This window comes from Squalius cephalus, assembly GCF_949319135.1.
Source record: "Squalius cephalus genome assembly, chromosome: 15".
Lineage (NCBI taxonomy): Eukaryota > Metazoa > Chordata > Actinopteri > Cypriniformes > Leuciscidae > Squalius > Squalius cephalus.
In genome coordinates this window covers 9,338,924-9,360,889 of record NC_137136.1, presented here as the reverse complement: position 1 = coordinate 9,360,889, position 21,966 = coordinate 9,338,924, and the positions used below count along the sequence as shown (strand labels likewise).

Here is a 21,966-nt window from a genome sequence, read left to right as displayed (position 1 = left end):
TCCTATAATGCTTTTTCGGTTATTACCTTTCAAGTGGTGTGTGATCTAGTTGTTTATGAATGTAAACGGTCTACAAAGTTTCCAACATTAAAGTGCAAGACATATTGAGTTATTGTCTCCCAAAAGAAAAAAATGAGTCGTCAGTAATTCTCGTCTTAATTCCTGCACAAACCCACTTTTGAACAAATTTGCATAATGGCAGCCTATGGTCTTCATTGGCTGCCCGCAATCATCATCTTGAGTGTTAATTTGACACTCAAACAAACACTGTAGTTGTAGCTGAGGCCTGAGAGTTTGGTGTGTTGAGAAGACACTCTTTTCTGAGCTGTGAAAGTAAACCTACTCTGCATGCACTTCAAAAGGATGAGGAGAGGAATGTATATGCAGAATGATTTGTGTTGTTGCAGATGCTTGTATCCCTGACAAAATGACATACTTCCTTACTACACAGTAGGTGAAAAACAGTATGTGACAATGTCCAAATTCACAGTACTCATAAAAGAATAGGCAAAAAGTACCCGGATGACTTACTACTACCAGCAAGATTCTGAAGTGTGCATACGATGGACACTTTACAATCCCATGAGGCCACGGGAGAAGATTAGCAGTGAAACGACACAACTGACGCTGGTAGGTCACATGATAATGACAGCATGGCAATTGTAGTACTTCCTGATTACATTCATACTATATAGAACATACTTTTTTAATGGTCGTGAAGTAATTGTTCAAAATAAGTTCCTACTCAAGAGAGTATGTGATTTCAGGTGCAGCCATTGTGTATACAAGTGCTGAGGTAGCTGAAATTCAGATATGCTAATGGATGTTTTGTTTCTGACACGCACTGTAAGCGGTAGACCAATCACAACAGACTGGGCCGTCTGACCAATCAGAGCAGAGGAAGCTCTTGGAAAGGAGGAGTTTAGAGAGACTGGATCCTTTATCGAACCATTTCAGACACTGTGAGAAAAGAGGTGATGCTGCAGTGTATATTATGAAAGTGTTGTAGGTGAAAACCTATTGTAGGTGACCAGCAAAACATTATTAGGGAACTTATATTTAAAAAAAGCATAATAGGAGCACTTTTTTTTTTACTTTTAACAGAAATAGTATTTAGACTACAAACAAAACGGAAAACATTTCTTGAAAGCAGACATGAATAAGGCAGATTCTTTCATTAATTCTTTTAATCACAAATGGCATAAACTCATTCTCACAAACAGCGTCTTTGCCTTTCTCTCGCTCTTTTTAATTATTTTTTTTTAACTTTATTTTACAATTTATGGAATAAAATTTCACTTGAAAAAGAAAACAAATACAGTTTTTGCATTTCATGATGAAAAGTTTCCTCTTCTCAACTTCAAATTCATTCTTATTAATAAATACCTTCTCCTAAGATTCAGAGCCCTCTGAGAAGAATAATATGGAGATGTTGTGGAGAAGAGGGGAAAAAACAATTTTCCTTCTAATTATCTTACAAAAAGAAAACAGATGAAGCAAAAGCAATACACGTAGGGTTGAAAACCAGGAAGGCAGAAAACAAAGAGGGGAAAAGTTTAAATGGCAGCCCCAAAAAAAGAAGAAAAAAAGAAAACCCATTGGATGTTGTAGGAAGCACCCTTTCAACGTAAAAAAAAAAAGAAAAAGAAAATGGGAATATTCACACTAAAAATACGCACTTCTCCACCTGCATGCTACTCAGTAGTGGATCCACATTAAGGTGAACTAAGACAAAGTGCATTCAGGCTAGTAATGCAGCATTTTAATAAACCTACAGCTAATTCAATTCACTCTTTGTCCTGGCAGACAGTTGTTTAGGAAGAGGGGGAACATTTTTGATTTCTAATTGGCCCAAGAAAAACATCTGATCTTCGCAAATGTGTGTGCAGGAGATGCCAAGCCACAGCGCCCCCTCTGGACAAAACACATGAGCAATAAAGGAAATAAAAGCGGATTCTTCTTCATTTGAATTTAGAATTATTGCATAAAATCTTTCAACCAAATAGAAAAACAAACCAAAAACATTCAAAATTATGTAACAAACAAAATTATATTCAAAAATCACCACAACAGTTAAACATTACTAATAATCGAGTCCTTTGCAGTGTCTGCCTTCGAAAAAAAAGAAAGAAAGACTCGAATTCAGAGCCACAAAGAGCCCACTGCATTGTGTCACATAGAAACCGGGTTTGTCAGATAACAGTTAAAACCAAGAGAGCATTTTAGGGGCTGTCGCACAGCAGACGGCTCCAGATTCCTCAGATTTTATTTTTATAATCAAAAGGTAACAATTTATTACAGGCTCTGACAAGACAAAAAAAAAAAAAATCTCTTTGGTGCTCCAAGGTTCACTGAGCTTAATGAATTAATATTTGTTGGTTGTTTTAGCATTCGGTTGTATTATATTAAACTGTACCACAAAAAAAAGTGCCTGCTGTTTGAGACATGGGCAGCGCTTCTCGCTTCACCAGCATATTCAAGTACAAAAGAAAAAACAAAAAAAAGAACAAGAACAAATTAAGTCCAGAGTTGTCAGATTAAAACTACGGTGCAGATCCCCATCCTCCAACCGCTCATGGAACCTCCACATCATCATGGCAATCGCAGGACCAACAGCCTCCAATCAAACGTTCTCAGGTGGGCGGCGCCAGACAACATGTTTGTTCTTCTTTTTGATTGGTGGATTACTTACTAGTTGCACTTTTCCTTGTCTTTTGTTTTCCTCTTTTTTCCATTCTCAACGTTTTCATTCAATAGCTAAACAGACTTCTTGTTCAGTTTCTTGCCTTTTTTCAGAGCCAACTTGTTTTTGATGTATCCCCTCTTCCTTTTGGCTGTCTGTGGACCATGAAAAGAAACAAGTTAATTACATTTGAAATAACCGATCATAACAGGCAATTGTATAGCTATTATTATAACAATTCATTTTATTAATTACATTTATTAAGTAGTATTATTTAAAAGGCTACATGGACATGGTAGACCTTAAAGGGATAGTTCACCCAAAAAAAAAAAAAATTTGTCATTCCGCCAAGAGGTGGCGACAAATGAGTGTTTCAAAAAGTTTGTCATTGAATCATTCATTTTAAAGATTTATTCACAAACGCCGATTCATCCAATAACAAAAAAAAAAACGACATTGACTCACATTCAAATTATTTTATATTTTTAAATAAACCAAAGCAATTAATATTTTGTCAGAACCTCTAATTTGCATGTCCTGAAAATGCCCCTATTAAGCTATAATTCTATTAAGTATTGAAAACTCAAGTTACACAGTCACACATCATTAAATAATGATGCTGTTCTAATGGAATCTAGAGGGAAGAACCTTTTTTGAGGTGTACTTCTGCTTGGCTGCGATGTTGCGGAGCTTGTGGTCCAGAGCCTGTCGGTTCTCTTGCTTCTTCACCCTGTAGATGCGCACCAGCCAGTGCTCAGAGGTAAACGCCTCCTCCAAGTGTTTCAGACGGATGTCCTTGTTGCCGATCTCAGCGTTCCGTGTCCGGTCAAATCCAGGGGGTGTGCGGAAGTCCAGCTGCGGGAGAGGCGTTTGCTGTTAGTTTTTATTTATATACACATTACTACACTATCAGAAGGGCACAATGGTGATAGCTAAAGGATCAGCCATTGTTGTTGCAACACAATTAAATGTATAGACCACCTGAATTAAAAGGAAGAAGCACTCACTTGCATTTCCCCAAAGCGGTAGTAAGACATCTTGTACATCAGGCAGTTGAGCAGGGTGGGAGAGCCGGCCTTATCCACTCGAAACTCTCCCTGCGGTGTGAAGTAATCACTTTCCTACAAAAGAACAAAAAGACACCTCAAAAAACAGCAAATATCCGAAACATGTGAATTATGTATAATATACATTTCTCACTGTGGGTGACCTGAAAGCCCTGAAACAGTAACTGTCTTGAAATGTATTGTAAAAGACAGTGAATGTTACATAAAGCTTTATTAATTTCTGTAGTGGCGGAGCGTTAGAGGATTCATTTAGAGACGCAACATCTCAGAGAGAGTTTCCGTGACAGTCTAACGGCATGCTGAAGCACAGCACACCATCAGCATGATCAAATCCTGTCAGAGAAGCTCATTCGCTCTACAGCACTCCTGCAAAAACACTGGTGTTTGTTTTCAATGCCATACCATTTTCACGGCAAAAATTCAGGTAAAAAAATGATAATAAAACACCTAAAAATATAAAAAAAATTTCTATTTTCAATATAACCTCTGGTCTTTTAACTGGACTGAATTAGGGTACGATTACACAACGACAATGTACTAAAACCGGAAAGTTTTTCACATACAGATGACAACGTCGTCAACGTTCACATGGATACACGAAAACGATTAAAAAGGCTGTATTATGCTATGAGGCCAGTAGTTGGCGATGTCACCTATGGACTGAACAACATGCATTTTCACAAATTCATATTTTTCACAGGCGATAATGGTATTGTTTTCAAAAACTTGCATTTTCAGGTCCCCAAAACGCTGTTATCATTTAAATGAACAGCAAAAATGCACAAGTTTTCCAGTCTTAGTTGAAAACGATGTCATGTGAGCAGACCCTTTTGTATACAATACAACAGTTAGTTCCCTTACCTTTACAGAAACACTATTCTGAGCAACAAAGGGAAATAAATAAAGTAAAAACAAAAACAATATACTAAAAGAAAATTATAAATTGTTAATAAAAAATTAATTAAAAGAACATTTTAATTGCCCTTCATTAATCTGTCTAGATAAATAGATCTAATAAAATAATTGTAAAAAAAAAACTTCATTATTGTTTTTTCTCTTCAAACAACTAGAAAACAACCCTGCCCATCTCTAATATTTAATAATGAAATAAAACAACTAATACTAAAAGAAAATTATAAATTGTAAAAAAAAAAATATATATATTATATATATATATATATATATATATATTTTTTTTTTTTTTTATAATTGCCCATCCTTAATCTATAATGATTACAAAAATATAGCAAACTGGACATACAAAGGCCAGGATTGACATTGACACTGACCCGGATATCTTTAGGATGCTCCCCCTCAGCGATGCGCACCATCCACAGGAACTTGTTAATGTCGTCGCCCGAGTATCCAATCACTCCCCCAAAGATGATCAGAACGTAATCCACATCCAAGGACTTCATTATCTCATAGGCTGCACTCTCATTGGAGGACATGGCTTTACCGACCTGCAGAAGGAACAGAATATTGATGGCGATCTTTCAGTGTCCTCAAGATACTACTGAGACAAAGCACTGATACCATGTCAAAAGCAGTTCATTTCTTCTTGTTAAAAAAAGTCTACATTTATTCTTAAAGAGATACTTCACTGATTAGCATTAAGCTTTGTATCAGTAGAAACCCGTTAGTATTTTCAAATGACCGTGCGTCCCTCCCTCATGTCCCCCTGAGATGAGAGATTTCTGTATTGTGTGTCTGGAAAAAAACCTCAGATGACGCAAAAATCATCATTTAGCGTCATCGGAGGCTTTTTTGGCCAGAGGCTAGAGACTACTGCCAGTAGTCGGAGCTGGTTCTGCATGTTTTCAACCCGCCCACAGAGGGTGGGATCTCACGATACCGTCTTTTCAGTTTCGAGTAGCCTAGTTGTATCATTTCTTCCGATACTAGCGAAGCAAGTGCATTCTGGGAGTTGTTGTCTTTCATCCACATGAGACAAAAATACATTTTCTAGCTTTTCTCAGTCTAGAAGGCACCAACTTCTAAAATAATTTCACATTTCTACTACATAAATTACCCAAATTTAAATGCACATTCATCTTTCCAGCGGTGAAATATCCCTTTAAATGATAGCAAATCAGACCCCATTGTAATGTCTGTCCTCACCAGTGCTATGTGGCTGTTATTCCACGTGTTGTTGTCCACCAGCGTGGTGCGGTTGGCCATCCCGGCTATCTGATATCCGTAGTCCCACCAGGACATGACTCGAGCGTGTTCATCTGTATTTTGCCTGAGCCAGTAATACGCTTCACGGAAATCATCCAGAATGTTGCGTGATCTGGAGGTCATTATAAATGAATGAGGAAAAATCAATAACTCCAATATTCCTTCTTTTAAACAAGAAATAGGCTACATGAAGGTGCTCTTACCCGTCATGGTTGTACGATGCCAGCACTACACTGGGACTGGAGTAGGCGTTGCTGGTGACCCACGTGCAGTGCACCGCAAACATCATCAAGAGCATCAGCATTAACATGGTAACGATGCTTTTGATGTTGGGGCCCAAACCCTCTTCTGGCCGGTCCTGCTCCGACACGTGCTTTCGGACTTTGCCGGCCTGCAAATGCACATGGACACACCAATCAGACAAAATACAGATGAGCTACAAACAAACTACCCACCAATCACCATTCTGTTCTCAGTAACAACAAACCATTTCCTATAAACCAACTAAGTGTCTTCAGCAGGGGTCTGGTGTTTGATCTCAAACTATTGTCAAGAAGTAATCACAGTTGTTATAATAATAATCATAATCATCATTATTAAATGACAATGATCATTTTTATTAATATTTAAATGAATGAATGACAACAATAATAATAATAATAATAATAATAATAATAATAATATTATTATATATATATTATTTAAATTCATTAATTTGGTACCATGCACGTTTTTGTAAGGCAGACTTAAAAACTGCGACACTTTATCCACCAAGGGGTCCTTGGCCTGACCTTTGACCCTTCACTCACCTTATCATAGAGGTTCCCCTGATTCCTCTTGTCGTCCTCATCACTGCTGTCCTCAGCCGGCGGGTTCTCGCGCTTCATATCATCGCCCAGGTAGTGCTCAAACACACTGGAGAAGGCGATGGCTGACAGCATGCACACCACCGGGGTGAGTGTCAGCATCAGACGCACCATCACACCAGCAAAGTACACTGCGCTGATGGCATATAGAGCCACTAGGGGGCGATGGAGAAAACATCAGTTATGCTTCCAGAAGACAATGTAGCACTGCAGTGTAGTGTTTATAGTTCTGTACTGGATAACTCCAGAGAAATCGAAAAACACAGAAGTGGGCCTTTGAACATGTAGCAACATGTTGTCTGTTCAAGTTCCCTTGTTTGTTCTAGTGAAAGACTTCAGTAACTCCATGACAGCCAATAAAAATAACAAACTCTTCTGGGGACTGAGACTAATTCAATGCATTCTGTTCCCAAGCGTCTCCACATATTGAAATGCTCATAGCAGACATCAAAATAGCAGTGAGTGCACAAACAGGATACAATCACCACAACTTAATATTGTTCAGAATAAACAGCCTGCTGAGAGATATGAACTCAAGGATGTTTAGTCGCACTTCTGGAGACTCAAAATGTATTTTTTTTTCTTTCTTCTTACAGAAAAGACAGTGGAAATAGCATTTCATTTGATATTCTTTATTCAATTATTTTAGGAGGACTTTTATAAACGAAGGCTTAAAATGATTCCAAGGTTAGTGGGAGAAATTCAGTCGTATAATAATATTTGTAAAATGCTTGTGTGGATTGATATTTTGTTAACATACATATATATATGTATGTTACATACATTATGTTATGTGTATATATATATATATATATATATATATATATATATATATATATATATATATATATATATATATATATATATATGTTAACATACGTGTATATATATATATATATATATATATATATATATATATATATATATATATATATATATATATACATACACACAGACACATGTATATACATATGCTAAAAGGTAATAATGGAAAGGTTTTAATATGAATTTTAACTATTATTTACCATAGGATCTGCATTGAAAAAATAAAAACAACTTTGTGCATCAAAACCACACCTTTGAACTTAATTTTCAAAAGTCAATCAAATAATTACCAAAATATCAAACATAGTTCACCGCTTATGCACGTTAGCATGTCCGTCAAAAACTTAGGCTGGCTGTCGGTTGGAAAATGAGAACTTAAAAAAATACACTCATGGGCATCAATCACTTCACTGAATACTTGCCGGCTAAGAAATAATTATTACCTTTCAATACATGTTTTCAAAACCACATCATTTTAATATCACGACATAGATGTCTGTCAAAAAAAATAACGTGCACAATACACGGTAGTTTTTCCAAAAAGCAGAGGTTCAGGAAGTGCACACACTACTGGATGTTTTGACTGTCATCGCTTCCCGAGAAGAGGGAGAAAATGGCGGCCTGAGCGGCTTCAACATGCTGTCTATCAGAGACGATACCATACCTAATACATAACGCAGGTGAGGAAAGGAAATTAATTTGTTCTTCACTCGCTGAAATTGAGAGATGGTCCTCACTGCAGAACATGACATCCAGGGGGAGGAGTTAGATCCAGATCCAACTCCTCCCACCTTACATATACCTAAACCTACCCATCTCCACCCCCTGATCCCTAAACCCACCCCTAAACCTACCCATCTCCACCCCCTGATCCCTAAACCCACCCCTAAACCTACCAATCTCCACCCCTTAGATCTGGATCCAACTCCGCCCCCTGGAACTCGTGTACTGCAGTTAGGTGCTACTGGAAATTGAATCAGAATGATCAGGGAACTGAGTGAAATACTTCACACTGCATGTTAAAGAGAATAAACATTATGAGAATGAACATGGTTCAACGTGCTGATTTTGACTTACATTTTTATGCCCAAACTACACATTCTGATTTGAATATTTGCAATATTTTGACTGATCTTTTTTTTTTCATAATTTTGGCAATAGATGGACTGTTAAATGAGTGAGCCTGAGATGAGTCCCTGTAGTCGTCCAATTTGACTAATTTGCTGATGTAATATTTATTATGAACTTGACAGGTTAATTTTTATAAAATGTAGTTTGATCACTATCTTTTCAGTTGTTTAAAAGATTAAGGCAATTATCAAAGTTTGAGAAAATATTACAGTTTTGCTTTCCTTCACGTTTTTCTTTTTTTACATGATTTGTTACATTTAATTACCCCTTACAGGTTTTAACTCATGTTAAATAAATTAAATATGTATTACATAAATAAATAATTGTTACGTCAACGGTCAATCTGTCAAGACATACACTGATAAATAAAAAAGCAACAAGAAAGCCAACACGTCTGAGTTGAGAAGGTAACAGACATGCATTTTCTGCTTTGTGAAAAGCGCTATACAAATCAATATGAATCGAACTGAATACAGGCACATGGTCTCACCAAAGACTCGCTCATCATTGATGTTCTTGATGCAGAACCAGAGGCCTGCTGGGAAGGTGCAGACCAGGATGTGCAGGTCAAAGAAGAAGGAGACCCAGGTGGTGGGCTGGTGCTCTGACACCGATGCAATGATGGGGATGTGGATCTTTGCATATCTGAGGATAACAAGCAGGGAGGGCTTTGTTAACTTACCACTGTATGTAAAAATGTTGCAAATGAAACTCACATTAACACCAAAATAGCTGTTTGGCTCTTGGTTATCATGAACTAAGCTGGCACAACCCAGGTGACGTCAGACAAAAAGTCGTTTTAGAGGAAGAACAAAAATGAAAGAGTACAAAGACAGTCACACACCATAAATTCAATTTTAATTTCATATTGACTTTAAAACCCATCTCAGGAATGTTTCAGAAAAGAGCTCCATTGGGTTGTGTCGGTTTCGAGAGCAAAGCGTCCACAAAATCCATTTCAAAACAGCCAACTTTAGGTCAGCAAAAAGCATCTTCAACAGCAAACAAAAAGTTTCACGCTCTAAGGACTAAAGTTTGCATTATAAAAAGAAATGAAACCGAACCCAGTAAGAGAAACAATGTCAATACTTTTGGGCAAGCGAAAACCACCCAGTTTGTGTTAAAACGGGTCTGCTTGTTGTGGAGTTGCGCTGCTGTTCTTCCTCTCAATTTTGCTGCATTACTACGCTCAATTTTGGTGACTCAGTGTTCTAGTGATCATTATCTGACGACCTGACCTTCCGTATAGGTGCTGACAGAAACGCAGATGGCTGACTGCGCACTGCGAGAGCTCGACAGGACTGTGGGTCTCCCTGCAGAGCTGCTGCATTAAGGGAGTTACACATTTATGAATTTATGATGGGCGACGTTTCACTGAGGGCAAAGAACAAAAAGCAGCCGGCAAAAAGCAAATGGTTTTTGTGGCTGCGAAGTAAAAAGCTACAAACATTGCCATATCGGCAGGGGTGCCAAAATAATTGAATAAATAACCAAGATTACGATATAGGCCTATCAGCAACGACAACCTGTCCTATTGAGCGTGTTTCAAGCAGTCTGGTTCACAGCTGTATGATCTTTTTCACTTCTGTTTGTGGTGATACACAAATTAAGTCCTGAAAAGTTTTATGTCACAGAAGCAACTTTCACCATACTAAATAGTGAGATTCAACCAAACTATTAAATCAAAAATTGTGATTTATTTTATGATTCTGGGGTGAAATATGACCCAGACATTTCTTAAAGTCCCCCTGTAGTCAATAATCGTATCCCTTAAAACTCATCTTTGATCACCAAAATGACATATTTAAACAACATATTTGTGATGTGGAAGAGAACAAGGCAGATTTCAAACTGCGTTTTTGATACGGTCTTTGGTTCGCTGCAGTTTTAAGGAGAAAATACTCAGCAATGGTTTTGACTGATGAATTTGCACAAGGTTTGTCTTAAAGCATATTTGAAACACCACATAGACATATAAACATTAAAAACTTGATTTTCACCACTGGGGGTCTTTAAAATTTGTGAGATTAAACTAAATTCGATTAATCCCTCCCAAAAATGTTATTACAATAACAATTAGTCATAACAGCAAAGTACCACATGCTTGTGCACTAGCAGCGGGGTTTCATTGGTGGTGTGAATGAATATCAACTGAATGCAGCTATCCAGACATAATTCAAGTCGGTCTAAGAACCTGCTTACAGATATAAATCACGCTACATGCTTGAGCCTGTGACAAAATCAGCTTTTTTGTTGTTAAGCCATTTAACAGGGTGTGCTAAAGAGCTATTAGCAACTCACTTGTACGACGAGCACCAAAAAAAAAAAAAAAAAAAAAAAAAAAAAGTGTATGCGATGTAAACTATTCAGCATTCTTACCCTGTGTCCCAGAGAGAGTAAAAACGCCCACTCCAAGGAGCAATGTACCCTGAAAAGCACAAGAACACAACAGAGTGATTAAACGATAACAGGCACACGCAAACCACCCGACCATTACTGACTCAAGAGCACTTTCAAGCAGCTTCTGAGGCACTGATGAGCTTGGACTACGTCCAGTGAACCTTAATACCACACATACAGCCAGCAACATTTTCAATTAATCTGCACCGCGAGACTGCGCTCGGTTTGAAAAGCAGTGTGGCGAGCGGAGGGAAGTGCTTAATGAGATCTCAGAGGCCTTCTGCAGACGAGGCCCTGCAGCAGAAAGATTAATGAAAGCCTCCGGTACGACGGGAATACAAGCAAATCACCCTGACTTCATATATGCCGGCAGAGGTGTGGTGTTAAGAGGCTGAGGTCATGAAGTCACGCCGTACTCAGGTGAGAAGGCAGAGAATTGGATGCAATGACGTGGATGTTTTTTCTTTTTCCTTCCCTCACTGAAAGCTGTTTGGTTTGGATGATTTAGACAAGGACAGAATATAAAAGAGTTTGCCATCTCAATGCCATCAAGGGTGATGTGTTGAAAAATAAAAAAAGTGTTTCATAGTCCATCAGCGTTGTGTCCTCTACTTGACAAGCAAACAGCATTGGACCTTTTTAATAATACACTGAAAAAAAACGGCTTTTTATACTGCAAATCAGTCACGCAGGGCGACAATTTATTATGGTGCAATCTATTTACTGACAATCTTGCAAAATAGAGGGGCATTAAAAAAAAACAAATCTTCCTGTGACAGTTGTGACCTTTCAATAGAGAGAGGGGTAAGATATGTCAGTGGATAAATCTGTGCCAGACCCATCAAAAAAGGCATAATTTTTAACATGTAACCAAATATTTATATAGGCCTCATCATAATCAGTTTACAAAATTGATAATACATCTGTTTTCAACATTGATAATAATAAGAAATATTCTTTGAGCAACAAAGCAGCATATAAGAAAGACTTCTGAATGATCATGTGACACTGAAGACTGGAGTAATGGCTGCTAAAAATTTAGCATCATAGAAAAAAAAAAACCATTTTAACATGTTATAATTTAAAATAACTTTTCTATTATCATATATTTCCTAATATTACTTCTTTTCCTGTATTTTCATCAAATAAATGCAGCTTTGGTGAGAATAATCTTGCAACTCGTACAACTAAGATTATAAAAAATACTAACAACCCCAAAACTTATACAAAAGTATAAGTCGTTCACATTTCCGAATTACAAGACCCTTCAAAAAAGTTTGAGTGGGTAACTAAGGCTATCTTTTTTTTTCTTCATGTTTGTATGTAATAGTTGATTTCTTATATTTCAGGATGTTTGCTATCATCTGAAATTAGAATATTAATTTTTACCTATCACTTCTCCTTGCCCAAAAGGATGTACAGTTTACCCCACTCTCCCCTAACTGATATCCAAGCAAATACCTATTTTAAGTCTGACTTTTTGGCAGGGAAAAAAAAAGTCACATTTGTGGTCAAAGTTCGGTTTGAAAGTTAGTTCAAAATGCAATTTTTATTCAAAGATTTTAAATTGTTCAAATTAAATGCAGCTGTTGTCCTTTTGCACTCACCTGTGTAAGTCAGGTAAATAACAGTAAGGAAAACTGCCCCTGCAGCCATAGAAACACCCAGAAAGAACAGTGTCTGGAACTCCTGTCTGGTGAGTCTGTCCTTCAGATACTGCAGAAAGGCGTAAGCCTGAAGTAAAGCAAATACACCTGCAAACGCAAATGACCCATTAGCCCATTTACTCTGCTCTCTCACACACGGTCATGAAGTACTGCTGCTGATTGGATGTGATGTAAATGATTGCCCTCATGGCTTTATGGATTTGAGTTGAGAGTGCTGCTTTTAAATCAGTGTAAATGAGCAACAGTTAATGAAGAATGGAGGCAAACCGGTCTTACCTGCAGCAGCCATGTGTTCACTCGTCCTGATGGGCTGGAAGCCTACGAAGGGGATCTGCATGGACAGCACCAACCCCACTATATAAAAGGTGCTGTAGGCTGAGATAAAAAGAAACAAAGAAAGTGAGAATAGCCCTAGATGGTCATTGCATCTCAAAAAAAAAAAAAAGACAAAAGACTTTTCTTATATGAGAACATAAAAGGATGGGTCATCTAAAAATGAAAATTCGGTCAATATTGACTTACATTCCAACCCCGTAGGACTTACTCTTTTCAGTGGAACACAAAAGGAGTAATTCTGAAGAAAATGTACCAGTCGAAGTCTTCCATGCAATTACAATGAACAGGGACTAACTAAAAAAAAAAAAAACACGACACAAAAGCACCATAAAAGTACCTTGAATATGGTCTATAAAACTATTTCCAAGTTTTCTGAAGACTTGAAAAAGTTATGACTTTAATCTTAGTCTGTTCCTCAGATAAAGCCATAATATGGCTTCAGAAGACTTGGAATATAGAGCATCAGTCAGCTTTTATTGTGCTTTTGCATTCTTTTAAATACCTAATTTACCAAAACTGCAGCGACCAGCACAATTCTTCAAAATATCTACTTTTCTGTTCCACATATATACAAGTCATGCAGGTCTAGTACAACATGAGGCAGAGTAAATGACAGTATTTTATCATTTTTGGGTAAACTATCCTCATCACTGTGACCAATTGATTATGTTCCTCGACTGCAAGTCAGAACTGCTAAATGCATAAAATGTAATGTACACTACCATTTAAAACTTCGTAAGTCAGTAAGATTTTTTTGGAAACAAATTAACACTTTTATTCAGCAAGGATGCATTAAATTGATCAAAAGTGACAGAAAAAATATATATTAATAATGATTTATAATAATAATAATAATAATAATAATAATAATAATTAATCATATTAATTCAATTTCAAATAATGCTGTTTCAAAATGCTGTTCTTTTGAACTTTTTATTTTTAAACTAATCATGAAAACAGGTAGACAAATTTCCACAAAAATATTAAGCAGCAACTTGTTTCAACATTGATAAAGAAACGTTTCTCAAGCAGCAAAACAGCATATTAGAATAATTTCTGAAGGATCATGAGGCACTGAAGACTGGAGTAATGATGCTGAAAATATAGCTTTGATCACAGGAATACTAATTCTACTACTGTAAAAAACTCAATATTACCATTTTTACTGTATTTTTGATCAAATAAATGCAGCTTTGGTGAGTATTTGAACAGTAGTGTAATATTTTATTCACCATGTTTTTTTTAAAAAAGATTCACTTTGCACTCTCCTGATGCAAACACTCCAAATCCTGCATTGAGGCACTTAATATTGTTAGTTCCTTATGATTAACTGCCTGTGTGTTTTTCCCCATTTGCAAATTGCTAAGAGTCTACTAAGAAAATAAATGAAAAAGGTCTCTTTAAAGCACCACCAAAATTTGCCTGCTAAAAGTATGACTGCTAACTGACATGAAGCTATTTAATGCATTCATGATGGTCCCGGATTTACATTGAGTGTGTTTACATGTTCTTAACCCAATAATGCTTTATAATCAGACTATGCGCGTGGTCATGTAAACGCGTTAAACAGTTTTCCTTTATCAATACAGTCTTGTAAATGCGGTTACTTGCATTACCAAGAAAAGGCCACTTAGAATTTAGAGTTTAACAGACACAAAATCAACAAATAAGCTATTTTAGTGCACAATATACATATTATCCTCCATTTCTAAACCAGCTGTCATTGTGTTTCCAACCTGTCCCTTCATATTATCCAAAGTGACAAATACTGCACGATAAAAACAAAACGGTGAGAAAACTGAAACGCCAGTGATGGAGAGCAGACATTCCGAGAAGAATGGCAAGCGCAACAGTCTGTCACCTGTGCGATACTTGACTGACAGCTCCGTGAAGTGGACCCCTACCTGAGAGACAGGTGTTGACAGCCTGTCAGAAGAGAGGTCCAGGTATGAATGTGGGTACATGAGATGGCGAATTAGCTGCGCAGTAGAGGAAACTGAAGCCACTTGTGACAAAAGTGACTGTATGAGCTGTCAGCCTTTGAGAAGCATCAATTAAGGGCCAAACTGGAACATGTTCACTCCAAAATAGGATGCTCTAATGAGACAATACACACCTAGCCCTCCAGACACACAAACACTTCCTTATTCATAGACAGCTGACAGGCTGTTTTGTGAAAGAAAGAAAAAGAAAAGAAAAAAAACTCTGAAAAGGAGGTTGTGAAAAGCAGCGATTAAATGGGTTGATTTAACTAGTGACAAAATATTCAGGGTCTAGAGTTAAACAGGGCTTTCTGAATATCTAGTTCTGGTTCCCTGGAAGTGGAACTGCAGACCAGAGGAGACTTTTCCCTCTTGCATTGGCACCTATAACGGGAACCCTGTGGTGAGGTAATCTAGTTTGTGTCATTTCTGTGCATAACAATAGTAGCAACACCAACGACACTGATAGAAGACACTCTTTTAAATACTTTGTTGGTTTTGTATTATTAAGATGAGACCTGGATAGGCAACATGCAAATCGAAAGAGCGGGGAACATTGACAACTCAAAATCTCTTTGGATAATGTCAATACACATTCAAAACTATTCTGACATGTGTGACTACTTCTGAAGTTTCTGAAACATGCATTACTTCCTGCAGTGGGAAAGTGGCTAAATTCTCACCGAGCCATAGTATCTAACTAAAGTCTAGCCCACATCACAACTTATTCTGGCCAAATTAGACACCTAATTAGACAGGAAGAGACTGTCAGACTGCATGTAAAAACAAAAACCATGATTTGATGCAGGATTTTGATTAGATCTAAGATGTAAAACAACAGTGCAATAGCATCAGCTTTAAATCCTGGGTCTCTAAATGATTGTACTGTAAATGCGTGAGAAATTAGCAGAAGAAATGGTTCAGATTTTGATGTAATGACTACCTCACAAAAAAAAAAAAAAAAAAAAAGTGGAGTACAGCAGATCTACTTGTCAATATCTACACTACTGTTCAAAAATTCAGGTCAGTATTTTTATTTTTTTTTAAGAAATACATAGGCCTACTTAAGCAAGGATGTATTAATTTGATTAACAGTTAAAGTAAAGACATTTATAAATGTTACAAAAACTGTATCATTGTTTCACATGAATAAATTACATTTTACTTTTGTCCTTTTAAATTCTAATAATATTCCATAATATTACTGCCTTGTTTGTATTTTCTATCAAATAAATGCATCCTTGATGAGCATAAGAGACTTCTTTCAAAAACATTTTAAAAAAAAATCTTACCAACCCCAAACTTTTGAACGATAATTTAGTTTGCTAATTACTGAGAGCCTCAAACAAAACTCTGAATATTTTGATTTGATGTTATTATTAACCTGGAACACCAACTTTGGAAACCCTTGAAAGTCAAGTATCACCCAGCCAATCAGTTCGGACATGATTTCCAGATAGTTCTAGCTATTTTTGAGGTCAAAATATACATTAAACAGTCTTTAAACTGTTAGCTAGCAAACGTCACTCTAGGAGGAGACAAGGTGAAACAGAAATGCAATTACCAGATCCCACTGGTTTTACACCATTCTCCATCCATCTCTGAACATGACTGCTGTTCTTTGTTCAAGCACTGGCCCCATAAACCGAGAGCAGTGCTACTTAATCTAATCAGTATGATCTATTAGGAGAGGTGGCAGTGATACTCATATGGAGTCGGGCCATGGCAAATGTGTAGTGGGACCTGCGGCAAGTGCAAGAACTTTCCAGAGCGGAGACAAACTGAACTAATACCCAGCATCCATCAGTAGCGCATTTCGCACAGGGCATCTGCGCAGAGTGTGAGAGGCTAATAAAGATTTAAACAAAATTAGCCCAGTGGCACAAGGCCTCATTCTTTTATCAAAGTGCTCGCTCAGTAGCCTCACAAAAACATTGCACCTTTAATTATTCATCCACTTAAAAATTGGCATAATCTGTCAAAGACAAAAAAGGACTCTTGAAGGAAAAGAACTGGTGTCTTTTTTTTTCACCTTGCAGAAGTGGCAAGCTTATTCATGCTAGCAGAGGTCCAAATTCACAGTTAGCATGTTGTTTTGTCATTTAAGACTGAGGATGTGGAGCCAAAGGTTTTTTTATGCAACATGAAGATCCATGTATCCTCCCAACAGCGCTGCTTATGATTGGTTGTGAAAAAAAGTAAAGTGGGCGGAAAAAAAATGTCATTAAACGTCAACTTTAAATGCAGCTGTCAATGTGAAGATAGACGAACACTTAGCGAACACGACTGCGCAAGAGTCTCTGCATTTCCAAATCAAAAAGCAAGTGGGAAAAAGCTGGTTCACGCTTCATTATTGTGCGGGAGAACAAGCACTACGCAGCGTGATTGTGTGGGCGATGAAGTGTGTACTTCATACAGGAAACAGAGACGCTCACACAAACATACACACAACAGGTGACTCACCGATGTACAGCCTCCTGCTGAAGCGCTGCATAAGGAGCAGCACAAAAACATGGAGGGGAATCAGGTTGATGATGAAGACGTATCCTCCCCATGCAGACACCTGCAATACAAAACACATCGTGTTGCACACTTCCAAATATTGCAATATTTTACCTCACGATATTGTATCAGTTTTCACGTTAAGAATCATTTACATTTTTAGATAAGTAGCCAATACTTCAACATACTAATAATGATATTTTATGGGGTCACATTACAACAAAAAACATTGTTTATGGTGTATTGGGTGTTTATGTTATGTATATTAATTTTCATAAGTATATGAAGTTTAATTCACATTATGAAGAATAAGAAAAACATGAAAAACTTTAGACTAAAAAAAGTTTAGTCTTACAATGTGTACAATTTATTGTCATTTCAGAATACTTTACTCTTTTTCAGACTGAAATTTATGAATTACACTGTTGTTAAGATGGACGACATATTTTTGTCAGTTGTCGCAAAGCAAAAGCTTGAGGCTGTCAAAAGAGTGATTGTTGCAAATCCATTCGTTCTTCTTGTCAGAAGTAGTGTGAGCGCTTAAAGTAGGTTGGGGCATCAGTTTTCTGTCAGGGACTTGTGTTGCACTGCATCCAGGTGTAGACAGCATCACTGATTATAATGGGTTCTATTGTCTTGTCGCGTCCGGTGTAGACACGATGTTAAGAGTTCAGAGTCCGAGGAAAAACTGACTAAAATTAATGAATGACATTGACAAAATATTAAATTAAATTTAAAATAAATAAAAATAATAAAATACAAAACTATTAAAAAAGACATTTGACAAAAGACAAAAACTGAACGTGAACACCAGTGTTCATCTTTTCGGCCAAAATCTAAAATCATTACAAGTTTAGAAAATACTGGTCGAAAGCACCAAAATCTAACCAGGTCTACACCGGGCACAACCACGGTCACATCGCGACATCTTGAGGCCGTCTACACTGGCACTACAAAGCGAGCATTGCAAATCCACGTCAGTGGACCACGCCGCAACCAGAGTAGACAGAATCACTGATTACAATGGTTTCTATTGTCTTTTGTTACGTCGTGCCGCTCACATCTGTAGTCACGGTGTAATGCAAATGGAAAGAGAAACAAGCGAGTAAAAGACTACAATATCCCAGTTTTCAACAACTACACACTAAAGGTAAAGAAACGTAATGTATCGTGACCAAGTTATTATATCATATCGTCCAGGTCCCTGCTGACTTTCACCCCTATTACACATCACATTTACAAGAAAACTCCATTAGCACACTCAGCCTTTGAAACCTCTGCACATTTCTAGGTCACTTAGAATGTCCCGCTCAAGAGAGGCTCTCTCAACTCATGCCCCCGGTAGCGCCTCTAGGCCGTGTTGGACTGTGCTGGACCCCAAGGTCTTGATGGAGCAGATGGCTCAGATTTCACTGGTGTCATTTATGTTTATAAACACATTTGGAAAGCCAGAGATTATTGGGGGCTGGGCAGGGCTGTAGGCTTCCATTATTAATGAGTGCTGCCTTCCTCCAGGGGAAGAATCTCAAGTTTCAGAAATGGCTGATATTCATAACCGACTGGCGCATGGCCCCCACCAGGGTGGCATGATGGATGGTGGTGTTTGCTTATTCATTTATTTTACACATCACATTAATGGGTTGAAAAAAAAAAAAAAAAAGAGCAAGGGAGATGTGCGACCAGACCCAGAACAGCCAACACTACAGATGGGAATCATAAGAATTTAATGATTCTGTTTCAGATTACGATTCCACTTAACGATTACGGTTCTTTAACATTATATTACGCAACATTATTTTATAGCAATTGCACAGATTTATGTTTCATGAACATGAAGTTCATGAAGTTTATGATTCAACTGATAACACCAAGTAATGACTTACAGTTCAATGAGTGAATCAAATGTTAATTCCTAAATGTGCAAACTTATTTACTCAAACTAAAACAGAGTAAAGTGTAACTCATTTGAGTCGTTCTGACTGATTCAGCAAAAAGAATAGTCATTTATCACTAAATTGGACTACAATTGTCACGCTATAAACTACCGTTCATAGGTTTGTGGTCAGCAAGACTTTTTTTAAAGAACTTTTTATACATCCTGTTCTCAAAGAATCCTGAAACAAATCTTACACAGCACAACTGTTTTCAACATTAATAAGAATGATAATGAATGTTTATTATAATAATAAATGTTGAGCAACAAATCAGCATATTAGAATGATTTCTGAAGGATCATGTTACGCAGAAGACTGGGGAAATGGGTGCTGAAAATTCAGTTTTGCATCACAGGAATAAATAAAAACATTACAATAAAAACCATTATTTAAATTGTAATAATATTTCACTGTATTACTGTTTTTACTGTATTTTCCAACAAATACAGTTGGCAATATAAAAATCTTACAGACACCAAATTTTTGAACGGTAGTGTAATTTACTGTAAGCATTGGCAGGTAAAGCTGTCTGAGTATTTTACTTTGGTATTACCAAGTATTATTAACAGAAATAAAATGCAGTATACCAACTGAAGGTAAAAAGTCCAATGAAAACTCACCATGTAAAAGTAAGAGAGGCAGCAGCCAATGGCCCAAAAAACCGAGCCAGTTTTCACCGATTTCACCTGTGTGGAAAGGACACACTTAGGTTAATTCTGCTAATCCCAAACAAAGGGTCTGATATCATCACCTCAAACAAAGCCAAGATGAGGAACACTCAGAGATAAAATAGAGACCAAGGAAATTCAATGTTTAAGTCAAGCTTGACAGCAAAGTCCTTGCAGTCTCAGCTGACAGCAAGCTCCAGAGAGAAGGGATGGGTGCCAAAAAAAAGAAAAAAGAAACAGAAAAAGCAAAGCACCAAAGGAGACAAAGTATGCTGCCACTGCATCCGTTCCAGCTGTCTCGTCGTTCAGCTAAAAAAATATGTGATGTCTGTCAAGGTTAATTCATCATTTCGACTGTTGTGGGACAGCGCAAGAGTTTCTGAAATGGATATTCATTCATTTTAGAACAGTTCTCAATGGGCACCTTAAAACATTATAAACACATTATAAAAGTAGTCCTTGTGATTCATGCTCTATATTTCAAGTCCTTTGAAGTCATATGACAAGTTTGTTTTATGAACAGGCTAAAATTTAAAGTTATTCATTGATAATCTTCTCTGCCAGTGAGCTGTTAACTTGAGAACCAATGTAACTGTCAAAAGAATTCAACCAGAGAACTTTAACAATCGTGTGAACGGATTACGATTTACAACTTATGATTATCATTCATTTCACATCATTAAACTTGATAGTTTTGAAGAAGAGGAAAAAACAAACATAGATAAAGAGAAACACACACAAATTGTTACATTTAAATCCAACTAACCCATAAGTAGTAGGTAAACTGCAAGGCAAAAATGGCAATGCCCTCGTTGTCAAATGAGCCGGCCACAGAGCGTGAAATGTAGCCGGGTACAATGGCGATGAAACACGCTGCCAGCAGGCCGGCACCCTGGTTCCACAGCTCCCGGGTCAACAGGAAGGTGGAGATGGCAGTCAGGCCACTGAAGACGGGGGCCAGGAACACACAAACGTCACGTATGTGCACAGTCACATGAAGCAGATTCAGTATGTAGTGGATCAAGCCCGCCGTCACCATCAGACCAGGATACACCTGCAAAAGACGAGATATGAGAGTTGCAATCGAATGCGAAATTGCTTAACAAGAAGTTTGCCTGCAGCAATTCATAAATTAAATCAAGATCTGTAAGAAAGCCTGTAAACATTCCTAAATATTTGATTGGCCCTAAGACAGAGATAATGAAAAGCTTAGCCAAAGCACACCCTTAGGAGCCTTGTAATCAATCCTCTTAAAGAGATAGTTCTCCCAAAAATTCTTTGAAAAAAATGTCTAGGAGTCCATACAATTAAAGTCAATGGTCTCCAATGTTGTTTTGTACCCCATTTTCTTTCATTGTATGAATAAAAACAATTCTTCAAAATATCTTTTTGTGTTCCATCGAAAGTCATACAGGTTTGGAACAACATGACAATTTTCACTTTTGAAGCTGAATTTAGCAGTCAACCTGCAGCGAGAAAGGAAATACCCTGTGCTTTACCTCCACAATCCCACCCTCTTTTTTTCATCTCACAAGCGAGTCTGCAGACTGTGCTGGGAACAGACCAACCTGCTCTGAAGGCCGTATAACGACTGCTTGAACTGTACACAACAACAGATGCTGTTCCCTGCCTCCTGTAGCCCCCCTACAGCTCCAACACCAGAGCTGTCAGATGTCAAACGTTAGCCAAACTTTCTCCAGCCAGCTCATTAGGTTCAGCAGCAC

At 37.4% G+C, this 21,966-nt stretch overlaps 1 protein-coding gene across 1 annotated transcript in view; it reads right to left on the bottom strand.

Moving 5' to 3' along the window:
- Positions 1-1,389: 1,389 nt before the first annotated feature.
- stt3b (STT3 oligosaccharyltransferase complex catalytic subunit B) overlaps positions 1,390-21,966 on the bottom strand; it is a 48,819-nt gene continuing 28,242 nt past the window's right edge. Inside the window, exons 3-16 of the mRNA XM_079894078.1 lie at positions 21,009-21,296; positions 20,195-20,260; positions 17,602-17,701; positions 13,097-13,195; positions 12,761-12,907; positions 11,133-11,181; positions 9,244-9,398; positions 6,741-6,952; positions 6,135-6,322; positions 5,872-6,043; positions 5,040-5,213; positions 3,691-3,804; positions 3,332-3,538; positions 1,390-2,838 (exon numbers count right to left, since the gene is read on the bottom strand). Of these exons, the coding sequence (XP_079750204.1) occupies positions 2,758-2,838; positions 3,332-3,538; positions 3,691-3,804; positions 5,040-5,213; positions 5,872-6,043; positions 6,135-6,322; positions 6,741-6,952; positions 9,244-9,398; positions 11,133-11,181; positions 12,761-12,907; positions 13,097-13,195; positions 17,602-17,701; positions 20,195-20,260; positions 21,009-21,296 (2,052 nt within the window). The 3' untranslated portion in view covers positions 1,390-2,757. The remainder of the gene's footprint in view (positions 2,839-3,331; positions 3,539-3,690; positions 3,805-5,039; positions 5,214-5,871; positions 6,044-6,134; positions 6,323-6,740; positions 6,953-9,243; positions 9,399-11,132; positions 11,182-12,760; positions 12,908-13,096; positions 13,196-17,601; positions 17,702-20,194; positions 20,261-21,008; positions 21,297-21,966) is intronic.